This window comes from Thunnus maccoyii, chromosome 22, assembly GCF_910596095.1.
Source record: "Thunnus maccoyii chromosome 22, fThuMac1.1, whole genome shotgun sequence".
In the NCBI taxonomy this organism is placed as follows: Eukaryota; Metazoa; Chordata; class Actinopteri; order Scombriformes; family Scombridae; genus Thunnus; species Thunnus maccoyii.
The window spans coordinates 22110092-22133126 of NC_056554.1; the positions used below are offsets into that span (position 1 = coordinate 22110092).

Below are 23035 nucleotides of genomic sequence, written 5' to 3' on the forward strand. Positions count from 1 at the left end.
CAATAATCTGGAAATTTGGGAAGAATTTAGAGAGAATTAATACTTTAGTTATTATTTAACTACTAGGTACCTGTTATGTTATTACAGGGTACAGTATGACCATAAAACTGAGTAAAAATATGGACGTTTCAGGGAAGATGGAGTGATGACTTCTGCAGCACTTAATAAATCTGACGTGATTTTATTTCAAAATGACCTTATTACTAACAAACACGCAAATTGCTCCTTTTTCATTTTGGGGGTACTTAAAATAATTACAGGGTACATCTGTTCATTTACTTCAGAACAAAGGTCCAGGGGACAGTGTGTTGTCATGGATGCTGTCAGCCTCTGAGGACTGTCTCAGCTGTCGTTCATCTCACCAGCAAACTTCATCACTGGACGCTTGTTTATGGCATCGTGGCTCCACCTGCCATCGGTAGACAGAATTCACCCACCAACGATGTCACTCAATTGTGTGTAAACACGTTGACAGTTTTGAAGTCATTAAAATGTTGAAAGTTTTCTCCCTGGACTTTGTTTTTGTCCGGCATTACGGCTCCTCAAGGTGCAAGCTTACCCTTTTTTCAGCTCAGTGCACGGTCTCCTTTCATCCCAGGAAATAAATATATAGCTATAGCTAATAGAAATATAGCTAGGGATAAAACATGAGGTATGAATCAGAACACATATATATGGTTCGTGTATTCTTCTGATTGCAAATTGTTAATATTTGATGTACTGTACCAGAGTTGGCTTATAGCTCATTTTCATCTGTGGTCCCATACAATTAAAACATATAACAGCACAATAACAAACAGAACAAAGCAAAAAAACCCACAGGACACATTATACAAAATATGAAGTTACACACAATAGCACATCACATATTTGCAGGACATGTTTTAGCAATCAAGTTGTTGCCATAAACCAGACTGATTTGGCCAGTAAAGCGTCCATATTCAGACTCTTGGAGATGTGGATGTGGTGACTTCACATCTGCAGGAATTAAACATTTAAGACTTTTTAGAAGTTGCATTTCTGGATCCCAGCATCAACTACAAGCATAAGGACATTGTAACATGTATAGATTGTTACATAGTCCTGATGTGCTGACTATTTGTCAAACAAGAAAAGTACATCATGATATTGTGTTTACTTTTGTCGGTGAGATTCAATTCCTTTCTGTGATATTGAGCAAAAGTATGTCTTACGTTAACACACTTTTTAGTGTCTGCCATGTATGTGACAATAAGTTTGTAGTGGCAGGTGAAGAAGTTACTGAGGTGCAAACCTTTCCACCTGTATAACCCTAACTGATGGTTTGCATTCTTTTTATTTTGATCAAAGAGAAAACCATCTGACTCTTCTGAGACACATTTATAGAAAGACACATAACAGCCTCCATCATGTAACTTTTTGCATATCAGAAAAAATAAGGACTTCTGGAGAATTTTAACCTTTATGCAATGCGTGCTGGGAAGTATATGCAAATAAGTTAACAGTGTTTCTAAATTACTTAATTTGATGAGTTAAGACTAACTAACAAACTAAATACACATAGTGAAGAACACAAGTTAACAGAACTCTGTCACTTCAAATATTATTATCAACTTATCCTGCACAGTCTTGTTGCAGAATTACATCACTGCACACAGACACCTGAGAAAGGTTTTTTTTTAACTAGAAATGTTTTCATAGAAGAAGAAACTGTAGTCTGCAGGATAATCTGACTGAAAGTCCTTCAGTCAGTCATGTGTAATAAAGATGATGACCATGAAGACTTGTTGTGATGCATGAATGAAACCTGAGATGTCACCTGTGATGACTGAACTTTGACCATATGTGTTGATGACTCCTCTCCTCTGTCTCCTCTCACAGGGAGAAGATGATCTGCAGGATCCTTCTGCTCATCAGCATGACCTCCTGTGTCTGTGGTTAGTTTACATCCTCAGTTTACATAAAGAACATTTCAGCCTCACAAACATATTTTGAGACTTCTATTTTGAAATATATCAGTGAAAACATCAAGAGAACTATTAAAGTGAGTAGAAACTCTTCATTACAGTTGTGAAGGTCATCTATATACAGTTATTGCTCAGATTGTATTAATTATTGGCATTATGAATTATCTTTTTTATACTGTTGTGTCTTTAAACACTTAGCTGTTTTTCTAAATAAGAGCACACTGTAATTCAAAGTATCAGTCAGATAATAATTCAATCCCCAACCTGCATTTGAGGCATCTGACAGCACTGAGCCCATCATCATACACTAAAACTCTACAGAAACCTCTATAAGTGGAGTTTAAAGGCTCAAATGTTAAAGTTCTCAGTTTGTCTGGTCCTCACTTTCCCTCTCTGTCTCCTCAACAGGAACATTTGTAGTGAATGTGACACAGACCTCCTATCAGGCAGAGGAGAACGACACCATCACACTGGAATGGATGTTTACAACCAAACCGGACAGTTCCTCCACCTCACTTTACATCATATGTGAACTGTTAACTGACGTTAAACACTTGATCCTGTATCATCTATATGAGGGTGTTGAGGTCTCAGAGTCTCAGGATGGACAGTTTGCAGGACGAGTTCAGTGTGACAAAGACGCCCTCAGAGAAGGACGAATCAGACTTCATGTATCCAGACTCAGGACTGATGACTCGGGTATGTACCTGTGTGAAGTGAAAACAGATCATGGTTGGATCTCTGACAAATGTCGGCTCAATGTCACTGGTAAGTTGCCTATCACTATTTCCCAGAGCACAAGAGGCAAATTGCTTGTAGTCCAAAACCCAAAAATATTTGAGTCATGATGATATAAAACAGAGAAAAGCAGCAAATCCTCACATTTGAGAATCTAGAAACTCACTTTAGAGAATAGTAGTTTATTTAAAAACTCTTTGTCCAATCAACTAATGCAGCACTAAATGATGCTCTTCTTCATAATGAGTTTACTTTGCATATTTTCTGCTTGACTGCTTGCATTCACTTTCATTTGAGTAAAGTATGTATGTTACTGTATCAGCCACTGGGGGGCAGCATAGATGTATTATAATACATCTTATATCTTATATTATATCTTATATCTAATAACAGTCGCCTATTAACATCCAACAAAATATAGAGAAAAGTAGTCTTTTGTAGTCGTGTTTCTGTCCACCTGGTGAACATAAGTCCAATATTCACTCTCTTTTAACTCTGTTTTTGCTATCTACCATCCCCTGAGGGAAATATCTGGCTCTTTAGCTGCTAAATGCTCCACTATGTTCACCAGCTAGTCTACAGCTAAGTATGTCTGTTTGGTGGTGAGCAGGTAGTGTACAGAGGCTTTTTAGAGCTTTTTCTCTGAAAACAGCTGCCTGCTGCGGCCAAAAAGAACACTATGAGAGCACTGAGAGTGAACCAGACCAGTAAAGTTGCAGTCTGACAGATAAACAATGAGCTGAAACTTACTGTAATGCTCATGTCAGCAGCTTCTTTGATTAGACAAATAATGGGGAATGTTTTACTGAAATTGAAATACTATAAAGTAGGTCTGTTAACATAGTTACTACTGCAGAACTACTGCAGACTCTAATTCTGACGCCAGAGTTTAAAATAAATACAACATTTAAAATCTGCTCATCACTCTTTTTGTTTTGTTTTACTTGTTATTTATATCTGTTCATGTGTACGGACAGTTTTACAGTTCAACATTTTACTGGTGTCTGGAGTGGTTAAAACTTTTGGACACTTCCAGTTTGCTGTTAACAGATGCAGGAAAACCCAAAGCTCAAAGCAAATGAACAACAAAAAACAAAAGACAAAATGTAGCTTCAATAGCTGTCACAGTTTATGTTCATTCCCAATTAACTACAAACAACTATCACTGATCAGATAAGTGTTTCCTCTTCAAGACAAATCACTGACAGTTTTTATGTCATTTACAGCAGCTGTTGATCAGCTCAAACCTCAGAAACCTACCGTGAGATCACAACCAGAGAGTTGTGGAAGGATCGGCCTCTACGTTGGACTGACAGCAGCTGTACTCGTCTGTGCTGGACTCTACTTTGCCTTCAGACTTTGCTCTAAACATCATGACAGAGAAAACGTAGTGGTATATGAGACAGAAAACAGTGATGCAGCAGGATAGAAGATGTGTTTCTCAGAGAGCAGACTTTTCTTTGTCACTGCATCTTTTTACCTTCTGAGTCCATGAAGCTGCTTTTTCCATCCAACCAGACCTCTGACCTTTTCACCTGAGAGAACCCAGCAGGATGAGAGTGTGAGAGAGGAGAACAACATCTGATTAGATCCATCAGGACTAACAAGGTCTGTCTGTCTGTTTTCCCTCAGAACTCATTTCAATCTGTCATCCTGTTAGATTTTGACCATCTCCATTTGAAACACTTCATCTCCTGCTAGGCTTTCAAACAGGCCAGTTGCATGAGCCCAAATGAATGCTAATGTTGTTCAGTGTCTGATAGAGTGATTGCGTGTCAAGCAAGTCCTCCAAACTAAAAGACAAAATACTGCATTTATTGCTGCCTCTAAAAACAGCCCATGTTAGAATTATCCGTTACAAATCTCCGTTAAAAATGTTATCTTTGACTGCTTTATGATTCATGATGAAGTGCCCCCCCCTAGTGGCCAGTTGCTTTATTTACATATATGTAAAATAAAATAATCAAAACAAAAATGAATAGATGAAAACACAAAAATATTAATAAAGTATATATGACTAAATACTCAGAAAAAGGCATGCAGAGAGTAGTATTCAATAAATATAAATAAATAAGAATCCATTAAATTATTTGGCACCAACTTTGGCACCAAGAGGTTAACTTTTTGACAAACAAAAATGCATACTATATATGCATTTGAAATATGCTATTATTACCATTTCAAGTGCAGCTGTGGATTTTCCCTGTCTGACATCCATCTTATTTCATGTCCTCTCTCTTCTACTGTCTGTAAGTTTAAAAAATTCTATTTTGCCTTATCTATCTATGTTATTTTATAAGAAAAATCTAAAACAGAAAAAAACAAGAAAATTTAAAAATAGAAAAATGTTTAAATTTAAACTGGAGCTTGTAGCACTAATGGTCATTTTGGACAACAGCATCTGCTTCTTTTATTTTGACCCAGTTTAGTTTAAAACATCCACCAGTAAATCAGTTTGGAGGCTAGATGGAAAACTAGTTATCTTCCTTAACTTCAACAACATTGCTAACAAAATGCTGTCTGTCTGTGGCTTGTCAGCTATAGTTTCTATAGAGAGTGCCAAAGGCTAAAGGTGCATTTCAAGAAAAGAAAACAAAAAAAGCTAAACAAATTAAAATATAAACATAACTATAGGTAGGTCTGGAGCGAGGCCATTTATTAAAGCAGAGAAGCAACTTAAAATGAATATAACTTACAAGCAGCTAGAAAAAATCCAAAAGATAAAATAATACATTTTCAATATTTGAAGAGAGTTTAAGCAGCAAATGTAGTGATTTTTGGCCACCAGGGGGAACTTGCTCTCTAAATAAGCTCAAATTTTCCCTTTCATAGATTGCGTAAATTGCTTGTTTACAGACAATTGACATCAAATAGACACTGAGTGATATTAGTATTCATTTGGAGTCTACATCTGAGAAAATATGTGGCTTGTAAACTGTTGGATGTTCATCAGCTGGTCACTAACTGCGTCTGTGTGTTATTTGGTGCTGGGCAGGTATTGTTCAGTGGCTTTATCATACATACATCAATGACCCAACCCAAAACCTCAGGCTTTATTTATATTGTTATTATTAATATTATTTCGGCTGTGGCTCAGGAGGTAGAACGGGTCGTCCACTAATTGGAAGATTGGCGGTTCGATCTCCTCCAGTCCACATGCCGATGTGTCCTTGGGCAAGACACTTAACCCCAAATTGCTCCTGATGGCTGTGCCATCAGTGTATGAATGTATGTGAATGGTTAGCTTCCTCTGATGGGCAGGTTGGGACCTTGCATGGTAGCCCCTGTACCCATTAAGCGTATGAATGTGTGTGAATGGGTGAATGTGATTCGTAGTGTAAAAAGCGCTTTGAGTGATCGGAAGACTAGAAAGGCGCTAAACAAGTACAGTCCATTTACCATTCTCCTTCAAAGACAGTTATAGGACTACATTACTTTCTAACACATAAGAAATGACTAATGGAATGGCAGCCCACCAGTACAAAACATACAGTGTTATAACTTCTACCAGCTGATTATCTGTAGGTTTAATAGTGATACACACAACTACCAGCATGGGACATATCTCAAAATAATTATCTGCCATACTGGTCAGTTGATCAACTTCACCTTTTCAGAGTATTTATGCCCCAAAACATATTTCCCAACTTTCTACAGGCAATCAAGATGCTCTTTAAGGGTTGTGGAGGCAGGTTGGAGGTTGTCTCAATGAGGCCATAATGTACCAGCCTTCAGTGAATCATTGGGGATTTTAAAAAGCTCCCCTTTTTCAATTTTTTCTTTATTTCATCCGTTAGGCCTACCGACTGCAAGCTCGCCATGCTAATGCTAATGCATTAGCTAGATTCTGTTTATCTTCCCACTTCCCTGCAAACATTGTGTATCTGCTTGTAACACATGGCTCTCATCGATGCAGATGATTGGCAGGTTGTCTGTGAGAAAAAGGGAGAGATGGAGATATTATGAAATAACATTTTAAAATACTCTGATCCACGCCCAACACTTTACGCAAAAAACTGGCCCTAACTCGACCCGATACACAACATTTTGTCAGGGCCCGTTGGGTTCAGATCAGGATGCTGAACTCTGTTTGTTAGTCCCTTCAGAACCATAAACACACACAGTGTGTGAAATTGAAATTATGCCCAAAAATGGGTTTTGTTAGTCTGTGACTGTTTTAAGGTCTGGTTAAAAAGCTCAGTGGAACTGCAGAGTTACTTATAATCATCTCACTTTGTCTTTCAGTTTCTTTATTTTTCTTCAAGCTCAGCTCTTCAGCTCTTCCTACCATACACTACAATACCTCCATACAAATACATTACTTGAACAACATTCAGTTACTTTTTGTATGTTTTATATGTCATTATATAGTGGCATTTTTTTAAGTAATATAGCATACATTTTTATATGTAGAAAAGTGTCAAAATGTGATCAAAATTTGTTTGAAATTTAAATAGAGTTTTTACAATTCACATATGGCTGTTTTCCACAGTATTACCTCTGATGCCAAATAAGGAATTTTAAATTTTGCACAACTCCTTGCACTGATTTTTGTTGAATGTGAAAAGTAAATTTATTTTTATGAGAATTTTTATTTTTTGTACGATTTTTAATTGTAAGGTGTTTCTCTTACCTATAACAGTGAGACCTTGTTGACTGTCTTTTTAAGAATGTTTTTACTTATTTTTCTATCTTTTGCAATGTTACTTATACATTTTTTAAAAAATGAAATAAAATGTATTTGTTCGTATATACTTAAAATGTTGTCACTGGTCATTTATGTAATTTGAATTTATTATTGAGAACTTATTTTTGTCTTTATTTAGAGGTGTATGAAGGTTATATTCTCATTTATACTGTTTAAATTTCATCCTAGTTTATGTAAATTAAGTAACAAGCTGTTTCCTCACTGTATGACTGTCACATACTATATAGACTATATAGTATTTGACAGTCATACAGTGTGTGCTTGTTCCAACATAAACCTGCTGGTGTAGTGAAATACTGAATATATAAAAGAAGCCTAGATGCCATGTCTTATAGCTGCTGTACATCAAATAGAAATATTAAGTGAATTGTACACCATTATATGCAAGAACCCCAATATTTACCCTAATATGTTTGCTCTCTTTAGAAACTCTGGCATCTCCTCTAGAAATTACAATCAAGTTGTCTTGGTATGAAAAATGTTGTACAACACACTGTTTTAAAAACAGACAGTGGAGCAGAGTTTGAGAAGTTAATTGGCACTTAGTTTATGTTCTGTCCACTCGGAGCCCTGTAGGATCAACATGTAGAAGACCTGAGTTCATGATGAAGTGTTTATTTCACCTCAACAAGTACAAATTCTACCAGGCAGCATTTGAAAAAAACACAACAGTTTGTGTAGCAAAAGATAATGCATGTAAAGCACTGATCAGGACCAGACTTGCGGATCAATCTTAACACAGATTGACCCAAAAGATTCAGCTTTCATGATCCTGAACCAAAGTATAAAACCACATAACCACAACGTCTCAGTGAAGTGAGATGTGTGATGAGTGTTTGCTCTCTGCAGTATAAATAAGTCACTAGACACAGTGATTCACCACCAGATTTAACAGCATTTATATAGTGGACAATATAAATGGCAGCCGAAATCTTTATCACTTTCTAAAAGTGATAAAGATTGAGTTTACTTTTGTAGCACTTTTCTGCATGATGAATGATGAAAACAGGAAAGTTATAAAACAGCAATTTAATCCAGATTGTAAACATCAACTGATTAACTGCTGTATTATTACAAAATGTACAAAAGTTACAGCAGCAGATGCAAACTGTATTTATGACCAGAATAAAAACTCATAATGAACATTAATTACAGGGCTAAGTGCCTGGATGATATGATAAAATTAAAAGTCCAAGTGAAAAACTTGTTGTCATTATGACTTTTTACCACCAAGTAAAGGTAAACTTGGAGCTATGTCATGCATCACTAAAAAAAGAAAATCTATAAAACAATAAGTTTGGTCCAAAGGTTTACCTAAATACGCCATAAATGACAACTGTTTATTTATTTCTGTTGCACATTTCCTCAAAAAAACAATATTCATTCATTTAGTTTCATAAAACATAATTTCATAAAACATAACTGACAACTAATTAAAAACAAAATATGAAAACACATGGCACATTTAAACTTTTATACACAAAGTCACTTCACAAAAGTATGATTCAAAATGATATTAATGAATATGACTTACAGCATTGAAAGTATATCTGAAAAAACTTGCTCAACCATGTTATTTAATAGAATAGAAAACATATTTAAAGTAACTTTGGCTTTTTAGTTGTGCAGTATTTTGTTGCAGCTGCATCATAGACATACAGCAGACTGATTTTTGATAGCATGTAGTTTGAGAAACAGTTCTTAAACAGTTTGTTTTCTACAATTAAGACTGCAATTGCTGAAGACTCCCGCAAAAAACACAACAAAATGCTTCAGCTAGTTTTATTTTTACAGCCTTTTTGGTTGAGATATATACACTGGCCAGTGACAAATAATGCCAGCTAGCTGCAAGCAAACTGGAAGTAAAAGAGATCTTAATGGATTTTAAAAGACACTGTAGCTGCCTCTGCGTTGATCTGGGTGTCATCAGTGAAGGAGCTAAGAAGAGGAGGAGGAGGTGGAGAAGGAGAAAGGAGAGAAAGGGAGGACAGAGGAGGGGAGTTCAGGAGAGGTGAGAAGCTGGTCGCACCACGCCGGCTCATCCAGGTTTATTTCAACAAACGGGTCACTGGAGCACACCGCTAACGAAAGAAGAAGAGAAGTATAATATGAGACTTTAGATTTATATTTTCCAAAAATATTTATCCAAAAATACTTGATGAAATACACTAGTTTCTTGTCTTGACTCTCTTTCTGGCAGTTAAAAGATGACATTCATATCACCTGACTTTTTGGCTTAACGTTAGCTTAACACAAAGACAAGAAGCGGTTGGAAAAAGCTAGCCTAGCTTCATCAAAGGTGCTAACAGCAGCAAAAGTGTTATATTTACAAGTGTGTTTTACCTGAAAAAATGAAAATTAAAAGGGAAATTGTTGGTTAACAAGAACTTTAATTGTATTATTTATTGACCACACTGCAAAAAAGGAAATTTAAGAAAGTTATGATAGCTTATCTTAGGATGAGAGGATATTCTTAGGATTACTTCTTCTTATCAAAAACAAATGATCTTGTGTTGTCAAGCACCATATGCACTATAGGTGGGTATTAGACTTGATTCAAAATTCAAGTATTATGAGAAAACAAGATTGCTTTGCTTATTTAAAAAATCAGACCACAACTGAAGTGTTTGAAGATATTCATTCCTGAACTGAGCCATATTAAAAGGTAGCACTGGTAGCCTACTGGGTAAGACACCACAAGTCATAAACTCATAAGCTGAGGTGATTTAAAAGACAAATAATTGTATTAAATAGTTTCAAGCTATCTTTAACTTGAATTTCTGACAGTTCCTTTCTTATATGAGACACTAGTTTAAGATTAGATTGTGTTTGATAGTGGTAAGATTATTATGCTAGTTTCAAAATAACAAAGTCTTTGCATACTTTTCTTGCTAAAAAAATACAAAATGTAAATAAGACAGATTTGGATATATTTCAAGTCATCTTTTCAAACTCTTGTGTTGAGAGTGTAGCAATTTCCTCCTTTTTTCAATGGGTTAAGCTAGGCTAAACACTAAGACAGCAAACAAGTGCATTTCTCAAAATGTGAAGAATATCTTCGGAGCCTGGTAGGTGTCACAAGAAAAAAATTATAAATTGTGAGCACACTGATTGACTATGTCATTCCAGAAACTGAATTAATAATTTGTGCAATCTGACATGAAGAGAAACAGCAGTAACTGAAATTACAAGTGGCTACTTAGTTAGGGAAGCAAGTGTTGTTTTGGTATTGAAGTACTGAATTCATTCTTTCATATTTATATCATATTTGTCCATGTCCCCTCTAACACTCTGTTTTTATACAGTTGTGATGAGATGTTGTTTCAGCATTACTGGCCAGTTTTGGCTGCTAGTTAGCTGCACAAATATCACAATAAATAAACAGGAAGTTGTCAGGATATGGACATGTAATGTAAATAAGTCCCTTAGGTTTAAAGGATAGATTTGACAATTTATCTGAAGCTTATATGACGCTTCAGCAGTCTGAGTTAGTCATATCAAGTGGATATCTGCCACATTTACAGTCTTTTTAGCATCAAATTCCCTCTTCTTCGTGTTTCCTCAGACAGTGTTTCTCTGTTGAGCTGTGGTGGAAGTATAGTAACAAAAACACTGAAGCTTCATATTAGCTTCATATCATCCTTTAAATACATTTTTGCAGAAGAAGGCTTGTAGATTTTTGCCCCCATCACTTACAAGTGCATTATGAAGGGATCTTCTAATGGTCTAATGGAGGACTGATTATGTCAAAATAACCTATACGAGGATATTTTATCTTTGACATTCCTTATTCATATGTTAAAATGTTACCACTGTTCTGTTTGTGCACAAATTATTAATTCAAGAACACAAATTATTCATTTAAGAGCACAAGTTTTTTTTTGACATCACACCTGCTGGGCTCCATTGTATTGTGTATATCTACACACACTGTCTCACATGGGTTGTTGTTGTTTTCGTTCTGCTGCTCCTCCCCGCTCCCATTGAAGAATATGTCGGTATTCATCAACTGGTCAGACATGATGTCAGCTGGGGGGCTGTTGATACCGATGGACAAAGTCTCGAAACCGTTTGTATCTGTCTGGTCCTGCGGAGCTGTAGTGAGTGACAGGGGAGACCGAACAGAAGAGAGGGGAAGGTAAGACAAGGTGTAATGTTTTTTTTCTGTATGTGAAAAGATGACTGAAAACATTTTGTGTATGTTTGGGTCATGTTGCATTCAAGTTAAATTAAATGAATGTTAAAGTGATTTGAGTTCTTTGAGGCAGTCAAGACACTATTATCGCAGTCTCAACTGTTTCCCAAAACTTAATCTTTCTATTTTCGACCTGAGGAACCTTTTTCCATTTTTGTCATTTTTGGCCACAGCTCTTACCCCAAGGTCATACTTTTTAATAGCCTACAATCATGAACTTACGGAGATTGTGGTACTGAACATCTTTGTGAAAAGCTTTGTGAAATTTTTAGACAATAGTAATTGAGGAAATTGACAACCAGTTAACCAAAAATCTGCAGCAAAAAGGAAATAGATGGCAAAACAAAGGAAAAACACAGAGTCTTGTATGTGTAGTCTTTTCCTCACTTTCTCTAGATTGTAGATTTTGAGGTCATGGTGGGAAAACCATGAACACCCAAACTACTTCTGTACCTCCAGAACATTTCAGTTCCTCCGGTGGTAAATTTGGCCCAGTTGCTCCCAGTTTTTTAGTTTTTTTCTTGAGAAGAAATACAATTTTGGTGGTGTTTCAATGGTCTAGAAGGCATTACACATGTCAATAACTACTGGTTAATACAACTGGCCTAATTTATGAACCCATCTCATTTATGATGGATTAAATATCTGCTTTTGGCTTATTTCAAAGCTATATAAAAAAATGTAAAATTTCACCTTTCCTTCAACACATGTTTTTTAATGCTATTGATTTCAGAACATAGACTGTATATAAAGATGGACGTAGTGAAGTGTGAGCCATTGGTTTGCATTGGAGCCGGTTTATGAGCATCTTTTCCATTTGGAGCCAGCGGCAATCAACGTTCACATGGCAGACATTAAAGCTAATATAAGCCTTCAAATCTTATTAGTGGAGAAATAATTTCCAAAATGACCACCAGCACACTTATTAGAGGGCCTGAATTTAGCGATTGAGTCCATAATGACTCGTTATCAAGCCAATTGGAGCCAGGGATTTTTTGGAGGCAGCACCCATCGTTGGCGTTGCACTTTAAGATACTCCTGAATTGGCTTCAGCCTCAAGCTTTGGTAGTTGCCTTTTTTTTTCAGACTGTTAAATTCTGGACATTTGATTTTGTACCGTTCTCTCCACTAGAGTCCTTCTCCTCCGACTGTGGAGTTGTGCCATTGGCTAATGTAGGGGGGGGAGTGTAATCGTTGTTCACCCGGTCTTCAGGGGCTGTTTGATCTATATTGCAACACACACAAACCACATTATACACGTCAGGATATTCTTATACATAGTCATGTTAATTAAAATGTAACCACAGACGCACACACACAAACACACCCAGGTCGTCCAGGTAGACTGGTTCAAAGGTGCCTGTGGGTTCGTTGCAATGGCTGGCAGGACTCGGACGCTGGAGGTCAAATGAATACGTCTGGACAAACAAACAGGCAAGTTGGTAATGACAAGAATGCAACATAAGAGCATCAGTTAGCTCCCTTAACTACAAAATGTTAATATCTCCTCGTATTTTAGAGTAATGTGGTAGAGTGAGTCGGTTTAAAAGATGTTTTTAAAGGGAAATTCCTCCTTTATCTTTCTTACCCTGGAGACTCTCCGGAGTAAGTAGAGGATGACACACAGAATAATGATCACCAGGATGATCAACACCAGGATCACGTAACCTAGAGACAGAGACGGAGAGAGGTGTTTCAATTGTATCAGCAGTGATAGCAGCATATGGGGGCCCATTTGTGCCATTGCATAATCAATTGATTAACTGACAAATGAATAATCAATTTATGAATTATCAAGGAAGTATAGATTTATAGAGAAGTATAGATAAATAAAATAAAAAATAATAAAAACAAAAATCCATTTATACTTGCATGTATACTATGGAAGTATGGAGTCTGCATTGTAAAACTGTAACACCACTTCCATAAAAAGTGACATCATGAAATAAAAAGCGTCATTGGGGGAAAATGCTGTCATGAGATTAAAAATTCAATAATGAACTCAAATAAAACCTAAAAACTGCAAATCAGAAAGATGAAATAACTTTCAATCATAATGAGTTTACGTTTAATAATTTCATAAATTATTTCACAATTCATTGGTTACACCCCACTAGTGCTCTTATTTAAACCAAGGGAACGCTGCCACATCCATTTTAGCTATTTATTTATATTTTTATCTGCATAGTGTACTATTGCACTTTTACAAATATTGTTATAACTTGTTATATTGACGTGGTGATTTTTATTCTCAATCGAAATGAAACTTCATCCTACTGTATACTTTTGCTATGTAGAGTTGGGACAACAACAAACTTGAACTTGATTCACTTAACTTATTCATATTTTAAATAATAAATAAAGTGTTATTTATTAATTTAATATTAAACAGGGGCTTGATATAGAAGGGCATTGCATTTACCAGAGAATAAAAGAGGTGGAGACACATTCATATCTTGTAATTCTGACCTTGTATCTCAAAATTTAAAAATCTGTATCATAATTATAAGGATTGGAAGTCATACTGTAATTACAAGAGAACATCTTTAATAATAATACTTTTCATTTATGGAGTGTTTTTTGAGATACTCAAAGATTTTCTTTGGTGAATTCTAGTGCTTCCATAGAACTTATGTATTATATTTTCATAAAAAGTGTGTATTACACCTTAAAAAACTATCATATAAAATTAATAATGAAAAATGCACAACAGAGTAGAGTTTGAACATGCTGGTGTTTCAGGATAAATTGCATAAATAATAGTACATCATCTTACCCCAGGACGAACTATCCTTGTCTTCAATTATTACTAAAAGACACAGACAGGTTGTTAGTATTCAGCACTGTGAGGTTCATTAATGCAATTTAATCACCTTCGCCCCCTAGTGGAGAACAGAAGTAAAACACAAACTTAAGGTGTCCAATATCACTGTCTAAACTTTCAAACCCTCTTATGGTACCTGGGGTTAAAATAGAGCAATTATGCAAAATTTTAAAGCTAGACATTCAAACAACAAAAACTCTCATCCTACTGCTGAGAATAAACAATAATCTTATTTCTGTTCTCTCTTTTTAAAATATAAATATAGCCATATACATACACACATACACACACTTTTTTCATGACCTCACACTACAATTTCTTAGTCCATGTCTGTTATGTTATATATTCCAGTGGTTCTCAAAGTGGGGCCAACCCCGAGGGGTGAAAAAGTTTGTGAACCATATTATCATATATTACTTCATAAATGTCTTTTGTTTTCTTCTTTGTAATAGCAATGTCTTACATGATGTTTTAATTAATAAATCTGACCAGTTTTTTTTTTAAATCATTTGGACTTGAGACCCATACATAGTATATTTGCCTGTATTTGATTCAGTCCAGAGACTGTAGAGAAATCACACAATAAACTTAACTGGGGGCACTCTTCCCCAAACCCTCTTCCATATAATTCAATATTTTTCTATTAATTTCTTTCCTGTCTGTGTTTCCTGTCTATATCTACACTGTTGCTATCCAACAAAGGCAAAAACTGCTTTCCAAAGGTCTTCATGATCATATCTTTCTGGTAGAGTTCTGTTAACAGACAGGAAACAAAGAAAGAGAGGGGATATGACATCCACCAAAGGTCCTCGTCTTCACCACTAGGCCATCAGTACATCTTGAGACCTCTTTTAACCATTTAAAGCTTGTTTTAAATTCCAGAAAGACATAATTTATGCACAAAGCTTTGTGGTTTTCTCAATGGAAAAGTGCAACATTAGAAATACTTTGTTAGATAGCAGATATCTAGCCCACAAGACTCACATTCACCATCTTACTAAAACATCTAAAATGTGATTATTTTACCAAACAGAGCTTGTTTCTCCTTTCAAAACAGAAAAAATATTATAGATTACTCTATACCATCTACACTACACTTACAGAGAGGTCTGAGACTAACTAAAAGGCCAAAATAATCTGAAAAAATAGCCAGTTCGATATAAATTGAATTATCAAAGGTCACAGGTCACCAAAGTATCAGCTACAGGGAAAAATTCAACCTGATGACTTCTTAGTGTTTATTTTATGTTTTCGAAACACATTTCTAATGATTGATTGCTTCACTTTTAATCAGAATAATAATCTTTTACCATTTTAAAATATTTTCTAAATGTGTGCTTATACTGTGTGTGTTTACGCGACCAGCTGTTATCTGTGTCTTAACATTTGTGTGTTTGTCTGTATGTGTGTGTGTTTGTGTGGTAGCCAGCTAACAGTTACAGAGAACATGAGCATGTGCTAGTTGTGGTTTGACACACAGGAAGACAAACTGAGGCTTAGCATACGAATATGTCTGCTGCATCTACACCACTGAGATACTTCACCTGATGAGGAGCTGGTTGTCGCCGTAGTCACGCTGCCATTGCTAGCATCGCCCTCGTTCCCTGGCTTTTTACCCGAGGTTGTTGTTGCCTGTAACGTTGTGCTGGATTCATTGACTGGAGTGTTGTTCCCACCTCCAGTGTTGTTTTGTGCCTGTAAAAGACGTCAGAGTGAGATCACAGCTTGTGTTTTAAAGCCTCACATCATTTAGTTAAAGTTTCTTAATCTGCAGAGTCTCAATCAAACTGAATGAATTTTAAGGCCTCTGATTGGCTGACAGCACCAACTTCTGATTCAAATGACTTATTAACATATTTATATACGGTTGTGTTGTTGGATATCTATGTTAAACATGGTCAAAGTTCCAAGACTTGAGGTTTGTTTCATGGTTTGTTAACGTAGCCTGCACAGTCTATAGATACCTGTTGGGACGCAACTTCCAGAAGCTAACCAATCAGAACAGGGTGGGCTTATCGGAAGGCGGGCCTTAAAGAGACAGGAGCTAAAACGGCCTGTTTCAGACAGAGGCTGAGCTCAGGGGCTGCATAAAGGGCCAGTATAAGATAAGTAAGGAGTTTTTACTGCAAATCAAGCAAAGATATTCCACTAGAGCCCCAGAATATAAATATAGACCTAGAAATGTGCATGATGCATCCCCTTTTAACTTATTGAGCAGACTTTAATTAACATTCCTGTAAAATCAGCTTTAAATATGTCTCTTTTAGACGGTGGATCCTGTATTTAAGCTGTGAAGAGGACGTTTCTTTCTCATGTGAAGTTGTTGTGAAGTTATATAATAATAAATAAATAGAAATAAAGGTGGTGAGTTGTATGTCAGCCGGCTTTTTAATCCTCTGGTGTGAGCTGAGAACAAACACTGCTTCGAGGATGGGAAAACAATCTAAAATATACGTTATGCTTCAGAAAAAAGGCTACTTGTCGTTCATGGCTTACAATATGTAAAGCATTTCTAGTATGGGATTTTCAATGATGAGAAAAAAACAACAGGTACTGATATTTTAATTCCTAAACATTAATTTTCAATCCTGTCATTGTTTTGTTGCACTTGATAGAGAAAGAAAAACTCTTTGTGAGCGTGTTGTGAAGATGCTGCAGGAACAGAGGCTGTTACCGGAGTTGTTACATTCAAGGTTTCGCTGTTCTGAGAGGAAGAGGACGACATGTTGTTGGTGGCATCTGTAGTTTCATCCAGCCAACTCTTGGTAGTAGTCATAGAGGTATCTGTTTCAGACATGGAGGAGACACACAGAATCAGTCGGGGATTTCTGAACACTTCACAGTCTCCATCTCCCTTCAAGCAACACTAAAACAAGACAGACACAGGATGTGGTGGGCACCGTCACCATGGCTGCGACACCAGGAAGTAACACAGAATAGATGCCGATACCTGACATGACATGACATCACACAACGTACTGCACAAAACATGACACAATGCAGCATTACAGACCACACGAGACAATATAAGATGTCCACCAGGGCTAGGACGGGACAGTTCAGGACAAGTTGGACAACATCTAAATTGCCGTGATAAAAAACCCTGTTAAACATGCAGTTGCGCCACAGCTAAGGCTGAGTTTGCTGGTTGTCACAGTAACGCATCCTTCAACTGACCTTATGTTAAAGGCAGAATCACGTGTAAAACCACTTTTGTAGTTTATTTACCTAAATGTCAGTGCGATTTATTTTATGTCGGTAAAACAAAACATAGTCTTAAAAACTCCAGTTTGTGAACATTAATATTCCACTATGAGTCATAATGAGAGTTCTCCTGTAGCCAGACATTAATCATAATGTTAATGACCTTCACTTTATGGGCATTGATGGAGGAAATCAAGAAAAAAGTTGCAACAAAGAGAATGTTTTGGATTTATTATCTGGGTACTTTCATGCAATAATTTAAGTGGAGTGTTGTCCTACTACTGATTTCTGACTTGGAGGATTCAGCACCCATCTATACATACTGGGGTTGAGCACGTTGCTGTATTATCTACATCATAGAAACGCAAAAATACAAGTGCTCCAAGAAATGCTGATAGCTGAGCCAAAACAAATACAAACTGACTGTACAGTGGAAGCTACAGGGATCACAGATTTATAGATTTACTGTGAGGACAGGTTTTGATTATCATTGTTGGACTGTCATTCAGTCAGTCAGGATGCTGTTACCATTCATCATATCTATGCGAGCTGGCTTTCTCATCCCTGCTATGAAAAAGACCTTTAAGTTGCACTTTCTTCTATCTCACCCTGCATCTAGAGACTAAGGTGCCATCAACTATAAAGGGTTGCCCTGGTTTAAACTAAGGTAAAGCTCCCAATTCCTACCACATAAGGACTGTACACATTTTATAGTAATCTGTATAGTGTACTGTTTCTTGCAGTCAGTACTTACTTAACTGCTTTATACTAACAGGAAATGATGGAAATGCAATACCTGCACCATGCAAAGAAAATCAAACTGTGACTTTAGAAAGTTACTGCAAGCAAAATGTTTTTCCAAAAACATTTTGGTTGTTTTTTGTTTTCTGACTTTGACCTGTGAGCAGTGGCAGCACTTTGAGGTAAAATAATGGATATCAACAGCAAAAATATATATTTTTTTGTATGCATGCTGACTGTTTTGAGTATACTTATTTTTGTCACTTTGTAACTTCAAAACCTGCTTAGAATTAGTGTGTAGTATTGATTTATAGGCTTAAGAGTCTACAGCCATGCTAGAAGATCTGTGAGGCTTATGCACAGTGGTACTTTGAGCTAAATGGTAACATCAGCAATATTAACATACTAAGAAAGTACAGCGGAGGCTGATGGGGATGTTTTGCAGACATTTGGTCATAAACCACAGTACTGGGTATAATGAAATATCAACACAAGTTAACAAAACAATTCATCCACTGGGAACCATGAACATCTGTACCAAATTTCATGACAATCCGTCCAATAGTTGATGAAATATTTCAGTCAAAAGTGACATGACATCACACAGCTCAATAAAACATTTTTTCAGTGTACCTGAATGATTGTAATGGTCACTGCTGTTATGTTGGGAAACAGTTGTATCCTGTCCTCTGGAAATAGGCAATACTGCTAGAACTGAGACAGAGAGACAGAATGATTAAACAACAATATTAAGCAAACAAAATTGAGGTCCAAGCAATCAGTGTGCAAAACATTTGCAGACCTTTCTTGTCAAAGCGCTGTCAAAGTCCAAAACTCTACAGTGATTTCTGCTTCCTGCTCACAGCTCTGTAGAATGATCCCCTTAAAACCTTTTTATTACATTTAGAAAAAACGTTTTCATCGGGTTCACAGTTATCAACAGTTTTGTTGTGAAATTGCTAACCATACTACAGTGGTGAAAGAAGTATTCAGATTCTTTACTTAAAGCGTCCAGTGTGTAGAATTTAGCAGAATCTAGTGGTGAGGTTGCAGATTGCAACCAACTGAATACCGCCACCAACTCCCCTCCCCTTCCAAGCATGTAGGAGAAGAAAGGCCCTCTCTAGAACCAGTGTTTGGTTTGTCCATTCTGGGCTACTCTAGAAACATGGTGGTGCAAAATGGCGGGCGCCGTGGAAGAGGATCCCTATGTAGACATAAAGGGCTCATTTTAATTAAAACATACTTATGACTATGTATTCCATTTCTGGCAAGTCCAGATAAATCTGAGGGGTCGTGAGATGATTAATGGGAGAGGAAAGAAGAAAAAACAAAGTTCTGATACACAAATCTGTTTTCAGTTTTTGGACTTTTTCTCTAATCTTTGATTTTTGGTGAAATATTAGATCATTTGAACATTTATTGAAATGAAAGCATGTGAAAAGTTTAGAGGGAAAAATCACTATTTGGTGGAGCTGTTAACAACTCATAGACATGTGAAATGTGACCCCGACTACACACTGCTTTTTGTAAGACGTCAAAAGCCAAAAAGGTTGGAAACCACTGGTTTCATCTTTAACAATGTGTTGTATTTTAAAAGCTTGTTATATTATCCATTGTGTCAAATCTTCATCTGAAAATTAACTAAAGCTGTCAAATAAATGTAGTGGAGTAGAAAGTACAATATTTCCCTCTGAAATGTAGTGGAGTGGAAGTATAAAGTAGCATCACATGGAAATACTCAAGTTAAGTACAAGTACCTCAAAACTGTACTTAAGTACAGTACTTGAGTAAATGTAGTTAGTTACCTCCCATCACTGTCAGGGTGTACTGATGAGAATGATAGAAGTTTAAGTTGTCCAGCTGCAATTAAACTACCGTAACAAAAGTGAGGGAGATGTCAATCAAACACAATATAAACACCCACACAGTCCTGGAAGGAGTTCTATTTATATAACATAGATGCAAACACCTACAAAAATTAGAATATATATTAATTAAACAGATTTTGGCTCATGTAAGCTCAAGGAATGTATATATATCAACCAAGACAACACAACAGACTTCTGAATATATTCTCTAATGTAGTTAGCAGTTAGCCTTCTTGTTGACTGCTGAGGTCTAATAAGGTTTTATGTCGCTTAACTGCTGCTGCAACAAGTCTTCAAATGTGTGAAAAAACAATAGCTGGTGTGAAAATGTGAGCAGAGAAAAGGAGGGCAGAAGTCTGGTCAAACATCATACCATGTATGAGCATATTTATTATATATTACCACACTTGTTCCATCTTATCTGACCTCTAACCTTTGACATTTGTGCTGTTGTTTGCCTGTAAAGTTGGTGTGAACTAAAGCTCATCTGTCTTCCTCCATAATTTGATTAATTTCTTATTTTGATATATTCTACTTACATATGAACATATTATACATCATATTTTATATTTAATCATATATACAGTATATCAGCAAGTAAAATATCAATATATTTAATACACTGTCTCATATTTTCTATGACTTAACAACCCAGATGTGATGATTGCTGGATGCCCCCATTCAGTAAAGAATATCTACTGCATTTGTAGACATTTTCAGTTTCAAAATGAACTGAAAAACAACTGATAAATCAGGCAATACCTGCATTACTTTGCCCATTAAATGAGGCTGTACTAATGATCTGGTGGAAGAAGTATTCAGACCCTTTACTTAAGAAAATGTACCAGTACTACTTTATAAAAATACTCCACTACAAGTAGAAGTCCTGCATTTAAAATCCTGATACAGTAAAAGTGCATAAGTATTATCAGCTTGATGTAGTTAAAGTATTACAGTGGTGGTTCTCCTCTCTTGCTTTCTGCATATGACAGATGCTCCTGAGTCCTTGAATGACCCCTAAAAATCATTCAAGTACATGCAAGTGAAATTACTTGAATGACTTATAAAACAACATGCAAAACTAAATCAAGGCCTTAGAAGTTTTGGTGAATAAGTGAATTGCTGTGGAGGCAGCACAAAAGATTTAACCACTGTATCTTGAATCGACACATTTAGGAGGGAAACCACGAGGCCTCTGTAGCCTCTGAGTCGACTAGGTTTCAAAACCATCTGAAATGAGTGTTGCAAGCTGTGAATTCGAAGTGCGAGTGAGCGCGGGAGCCTTGATCTGCTTCCAAATTTACTGTTCCTTTTTCTGCTCTTTTTACTCACTGAGAATCTTACTCACCTCAAAGTCACTTTAGAAAACAACGAAATGAAAAACTAAGTTAGAAATCAGAGATGAAAGCAGGTTTGCAGTTGATCTGAACTCACCGAGGAAGCAGAGGCAACTCCACAACTTCTTCATGGTGACAAATTAATAAACTCTCTCTCTCTCTCTCTCTTGCTCAGATTTAGTTTCTTAAAGGTGGTGGATGACCATCAGCGAGATCATTGATTTTGTTCCTTTTTCTGCGACTCTCTTCCTCTTGTTCTGTTTTCACTTCTTCTCTTTGAGCTTTCCGCTTCGTGTTTGTGCTCTCTTCCTCCCTCTGCATACACTCTCTCTCTCGGTTTCTCTTAACCTCTCTCTCTCTCTCTCTCTCTCTCTCTCTCTCTCTCTCTCTCTCTCTCTCTCTCTCTCTCTCTATCTCTCTCTCTTGTTGTACTTTGTCTCTCTTCTCGTCTATATATACAGTTCTGTGCAAAGGTTTTAGGCACTAAAGTAAAATGAGGATCCTTTCAAAAGAGCCATGAATGGTTTCTATTTATCAGTTGACTTCATACAAATTTCAGTAAACAGAAGAAACCTAAATGAAACCAATATTTGCTGTGAGCAGCTTTGCCTTTTAAGCAGCAGCAGTTCTCCTCGGCTCACCTGCACACAGTTTTTCAGGTACTTGGGGGGTAGGTTGTTCCTGCATCTTAGAGAAGTTGCCACAGTTCTTCATGTTAATCCCAGACTGACTCCATGATGTTGAGATAAGAGCTCTGTGGGGGCCAAACCATCTGTTGCAGGACTCCTTGTTCTTCTTGTTGGTGAGGACAGTTCTTCATGGCTTTATGTTTGTGGTCATTGTCATACTGCAGAATACATTTTGGACCGATCAGATGCCTCCCTGTTGGTATTGCATAGTGGATAAGAATCTAAACATTTAAAGTGCCTAAAATTTATCACATAGTCCCAGTCAAAAGTTGTAGAACACCACAGTTTTATTTAAATTTAAGTAGTCCAGTTAATAACCTTAAATGGTACAAAGGTAAGCAGTAAACAAGGCCTTTTTCAGGGATCAAATATGCAGACAAATCCTGGGACATGAGTCCCTACTTTAGTTGATGACTTCCAAACCCTCCTGTATAAAAGCACAGAGGAGGAAGTGTGACGGTCTGGGGCTCTTTAACTGGATCCACAGTTGGTGACTGATATCATGAACCAAAAGGACGACCACAGAATCCTGCAGAGCCTCTGGTCTACTCCTCATTGGTTAGGGGTTCATTCTACAGCAAGATAAGGACCCAAAATATACCTCCAGGCCGTTAGAGCTACCTTAGAAGAAAAGAACGTAGGCCTCAAATCATGGAAAGACTGGTTTGGGATGAACTTGACAGAAGGGTTGTGTTGGGAAGAACTTTCCCAACAATATTTAATTTCCACTGTACAAAGAATCTCCCATTGTTTATTTGTTCAATGCTTTAATTTCAGTACAC

The 23035-nt window shown here is 36.6% G+C and overlaps 1 protein-coding gene and 1 long non-coding RNA gene across 4 annotated transcripts in view; one reads left to right on the forward strand and one right to left on the reverse strand.

Annotated features, from left to right (window-relative positions):
* Positions 1-7991: 7991 nt before the first annotated feature.
* On the reverse strand, positions 7992-21877 carry LOC121889682 (dentin sialophosphoprotein). Of its 2 annotated transcripts, none has more exons than XM_042401844.1 (10): positions 21662-21877; positions 18990-19070; positions 17086-17195; positions 15956-16106; positions 14364-14396; positions 13176-13255; positions 12915-13005; positions 12705-12812; positions 11332-11487; positions 7992-9473 (listed from the first exon to the last, which is right to left on the reverse strand). In XM_042401844.1, the coding sequence occupies exons 1-10, from the start codon at positions 21693-21695 to the stop codon at positions 9331-9333; spliced, it is 987 nt and encodes a 328-aa protein (XP_042257778.1). In that variant the 5' UTR covers positions 21696-21877; the 3' UTR covers positions 7992-9330. The 2 variants fall into 2 exon arrangements, with proteins under 2 accessions (XP_042257778.1, XP_042257779.1); XM_042401845.1 differs by having other exon boundaries at positions 9367-9473; positions 11286-11487.
* LOC121889821 overlaps positions 9389-23035 on the forward strand; it is a 33931-nt gene continuing 20284 nt past the window's right edge. For both annotated transcript variants that reach the window (XR_006093648.1, XR_006093649.1), the window contains exons 1-2: positions 9389-9493; positions 11382-11530. This is a non-coding gene — a long non-coding RNA (uncharacterized LOC121889821). The remainder of the gene's footprint in view (positions 9494-11381; positions 11531-23035) is intronic.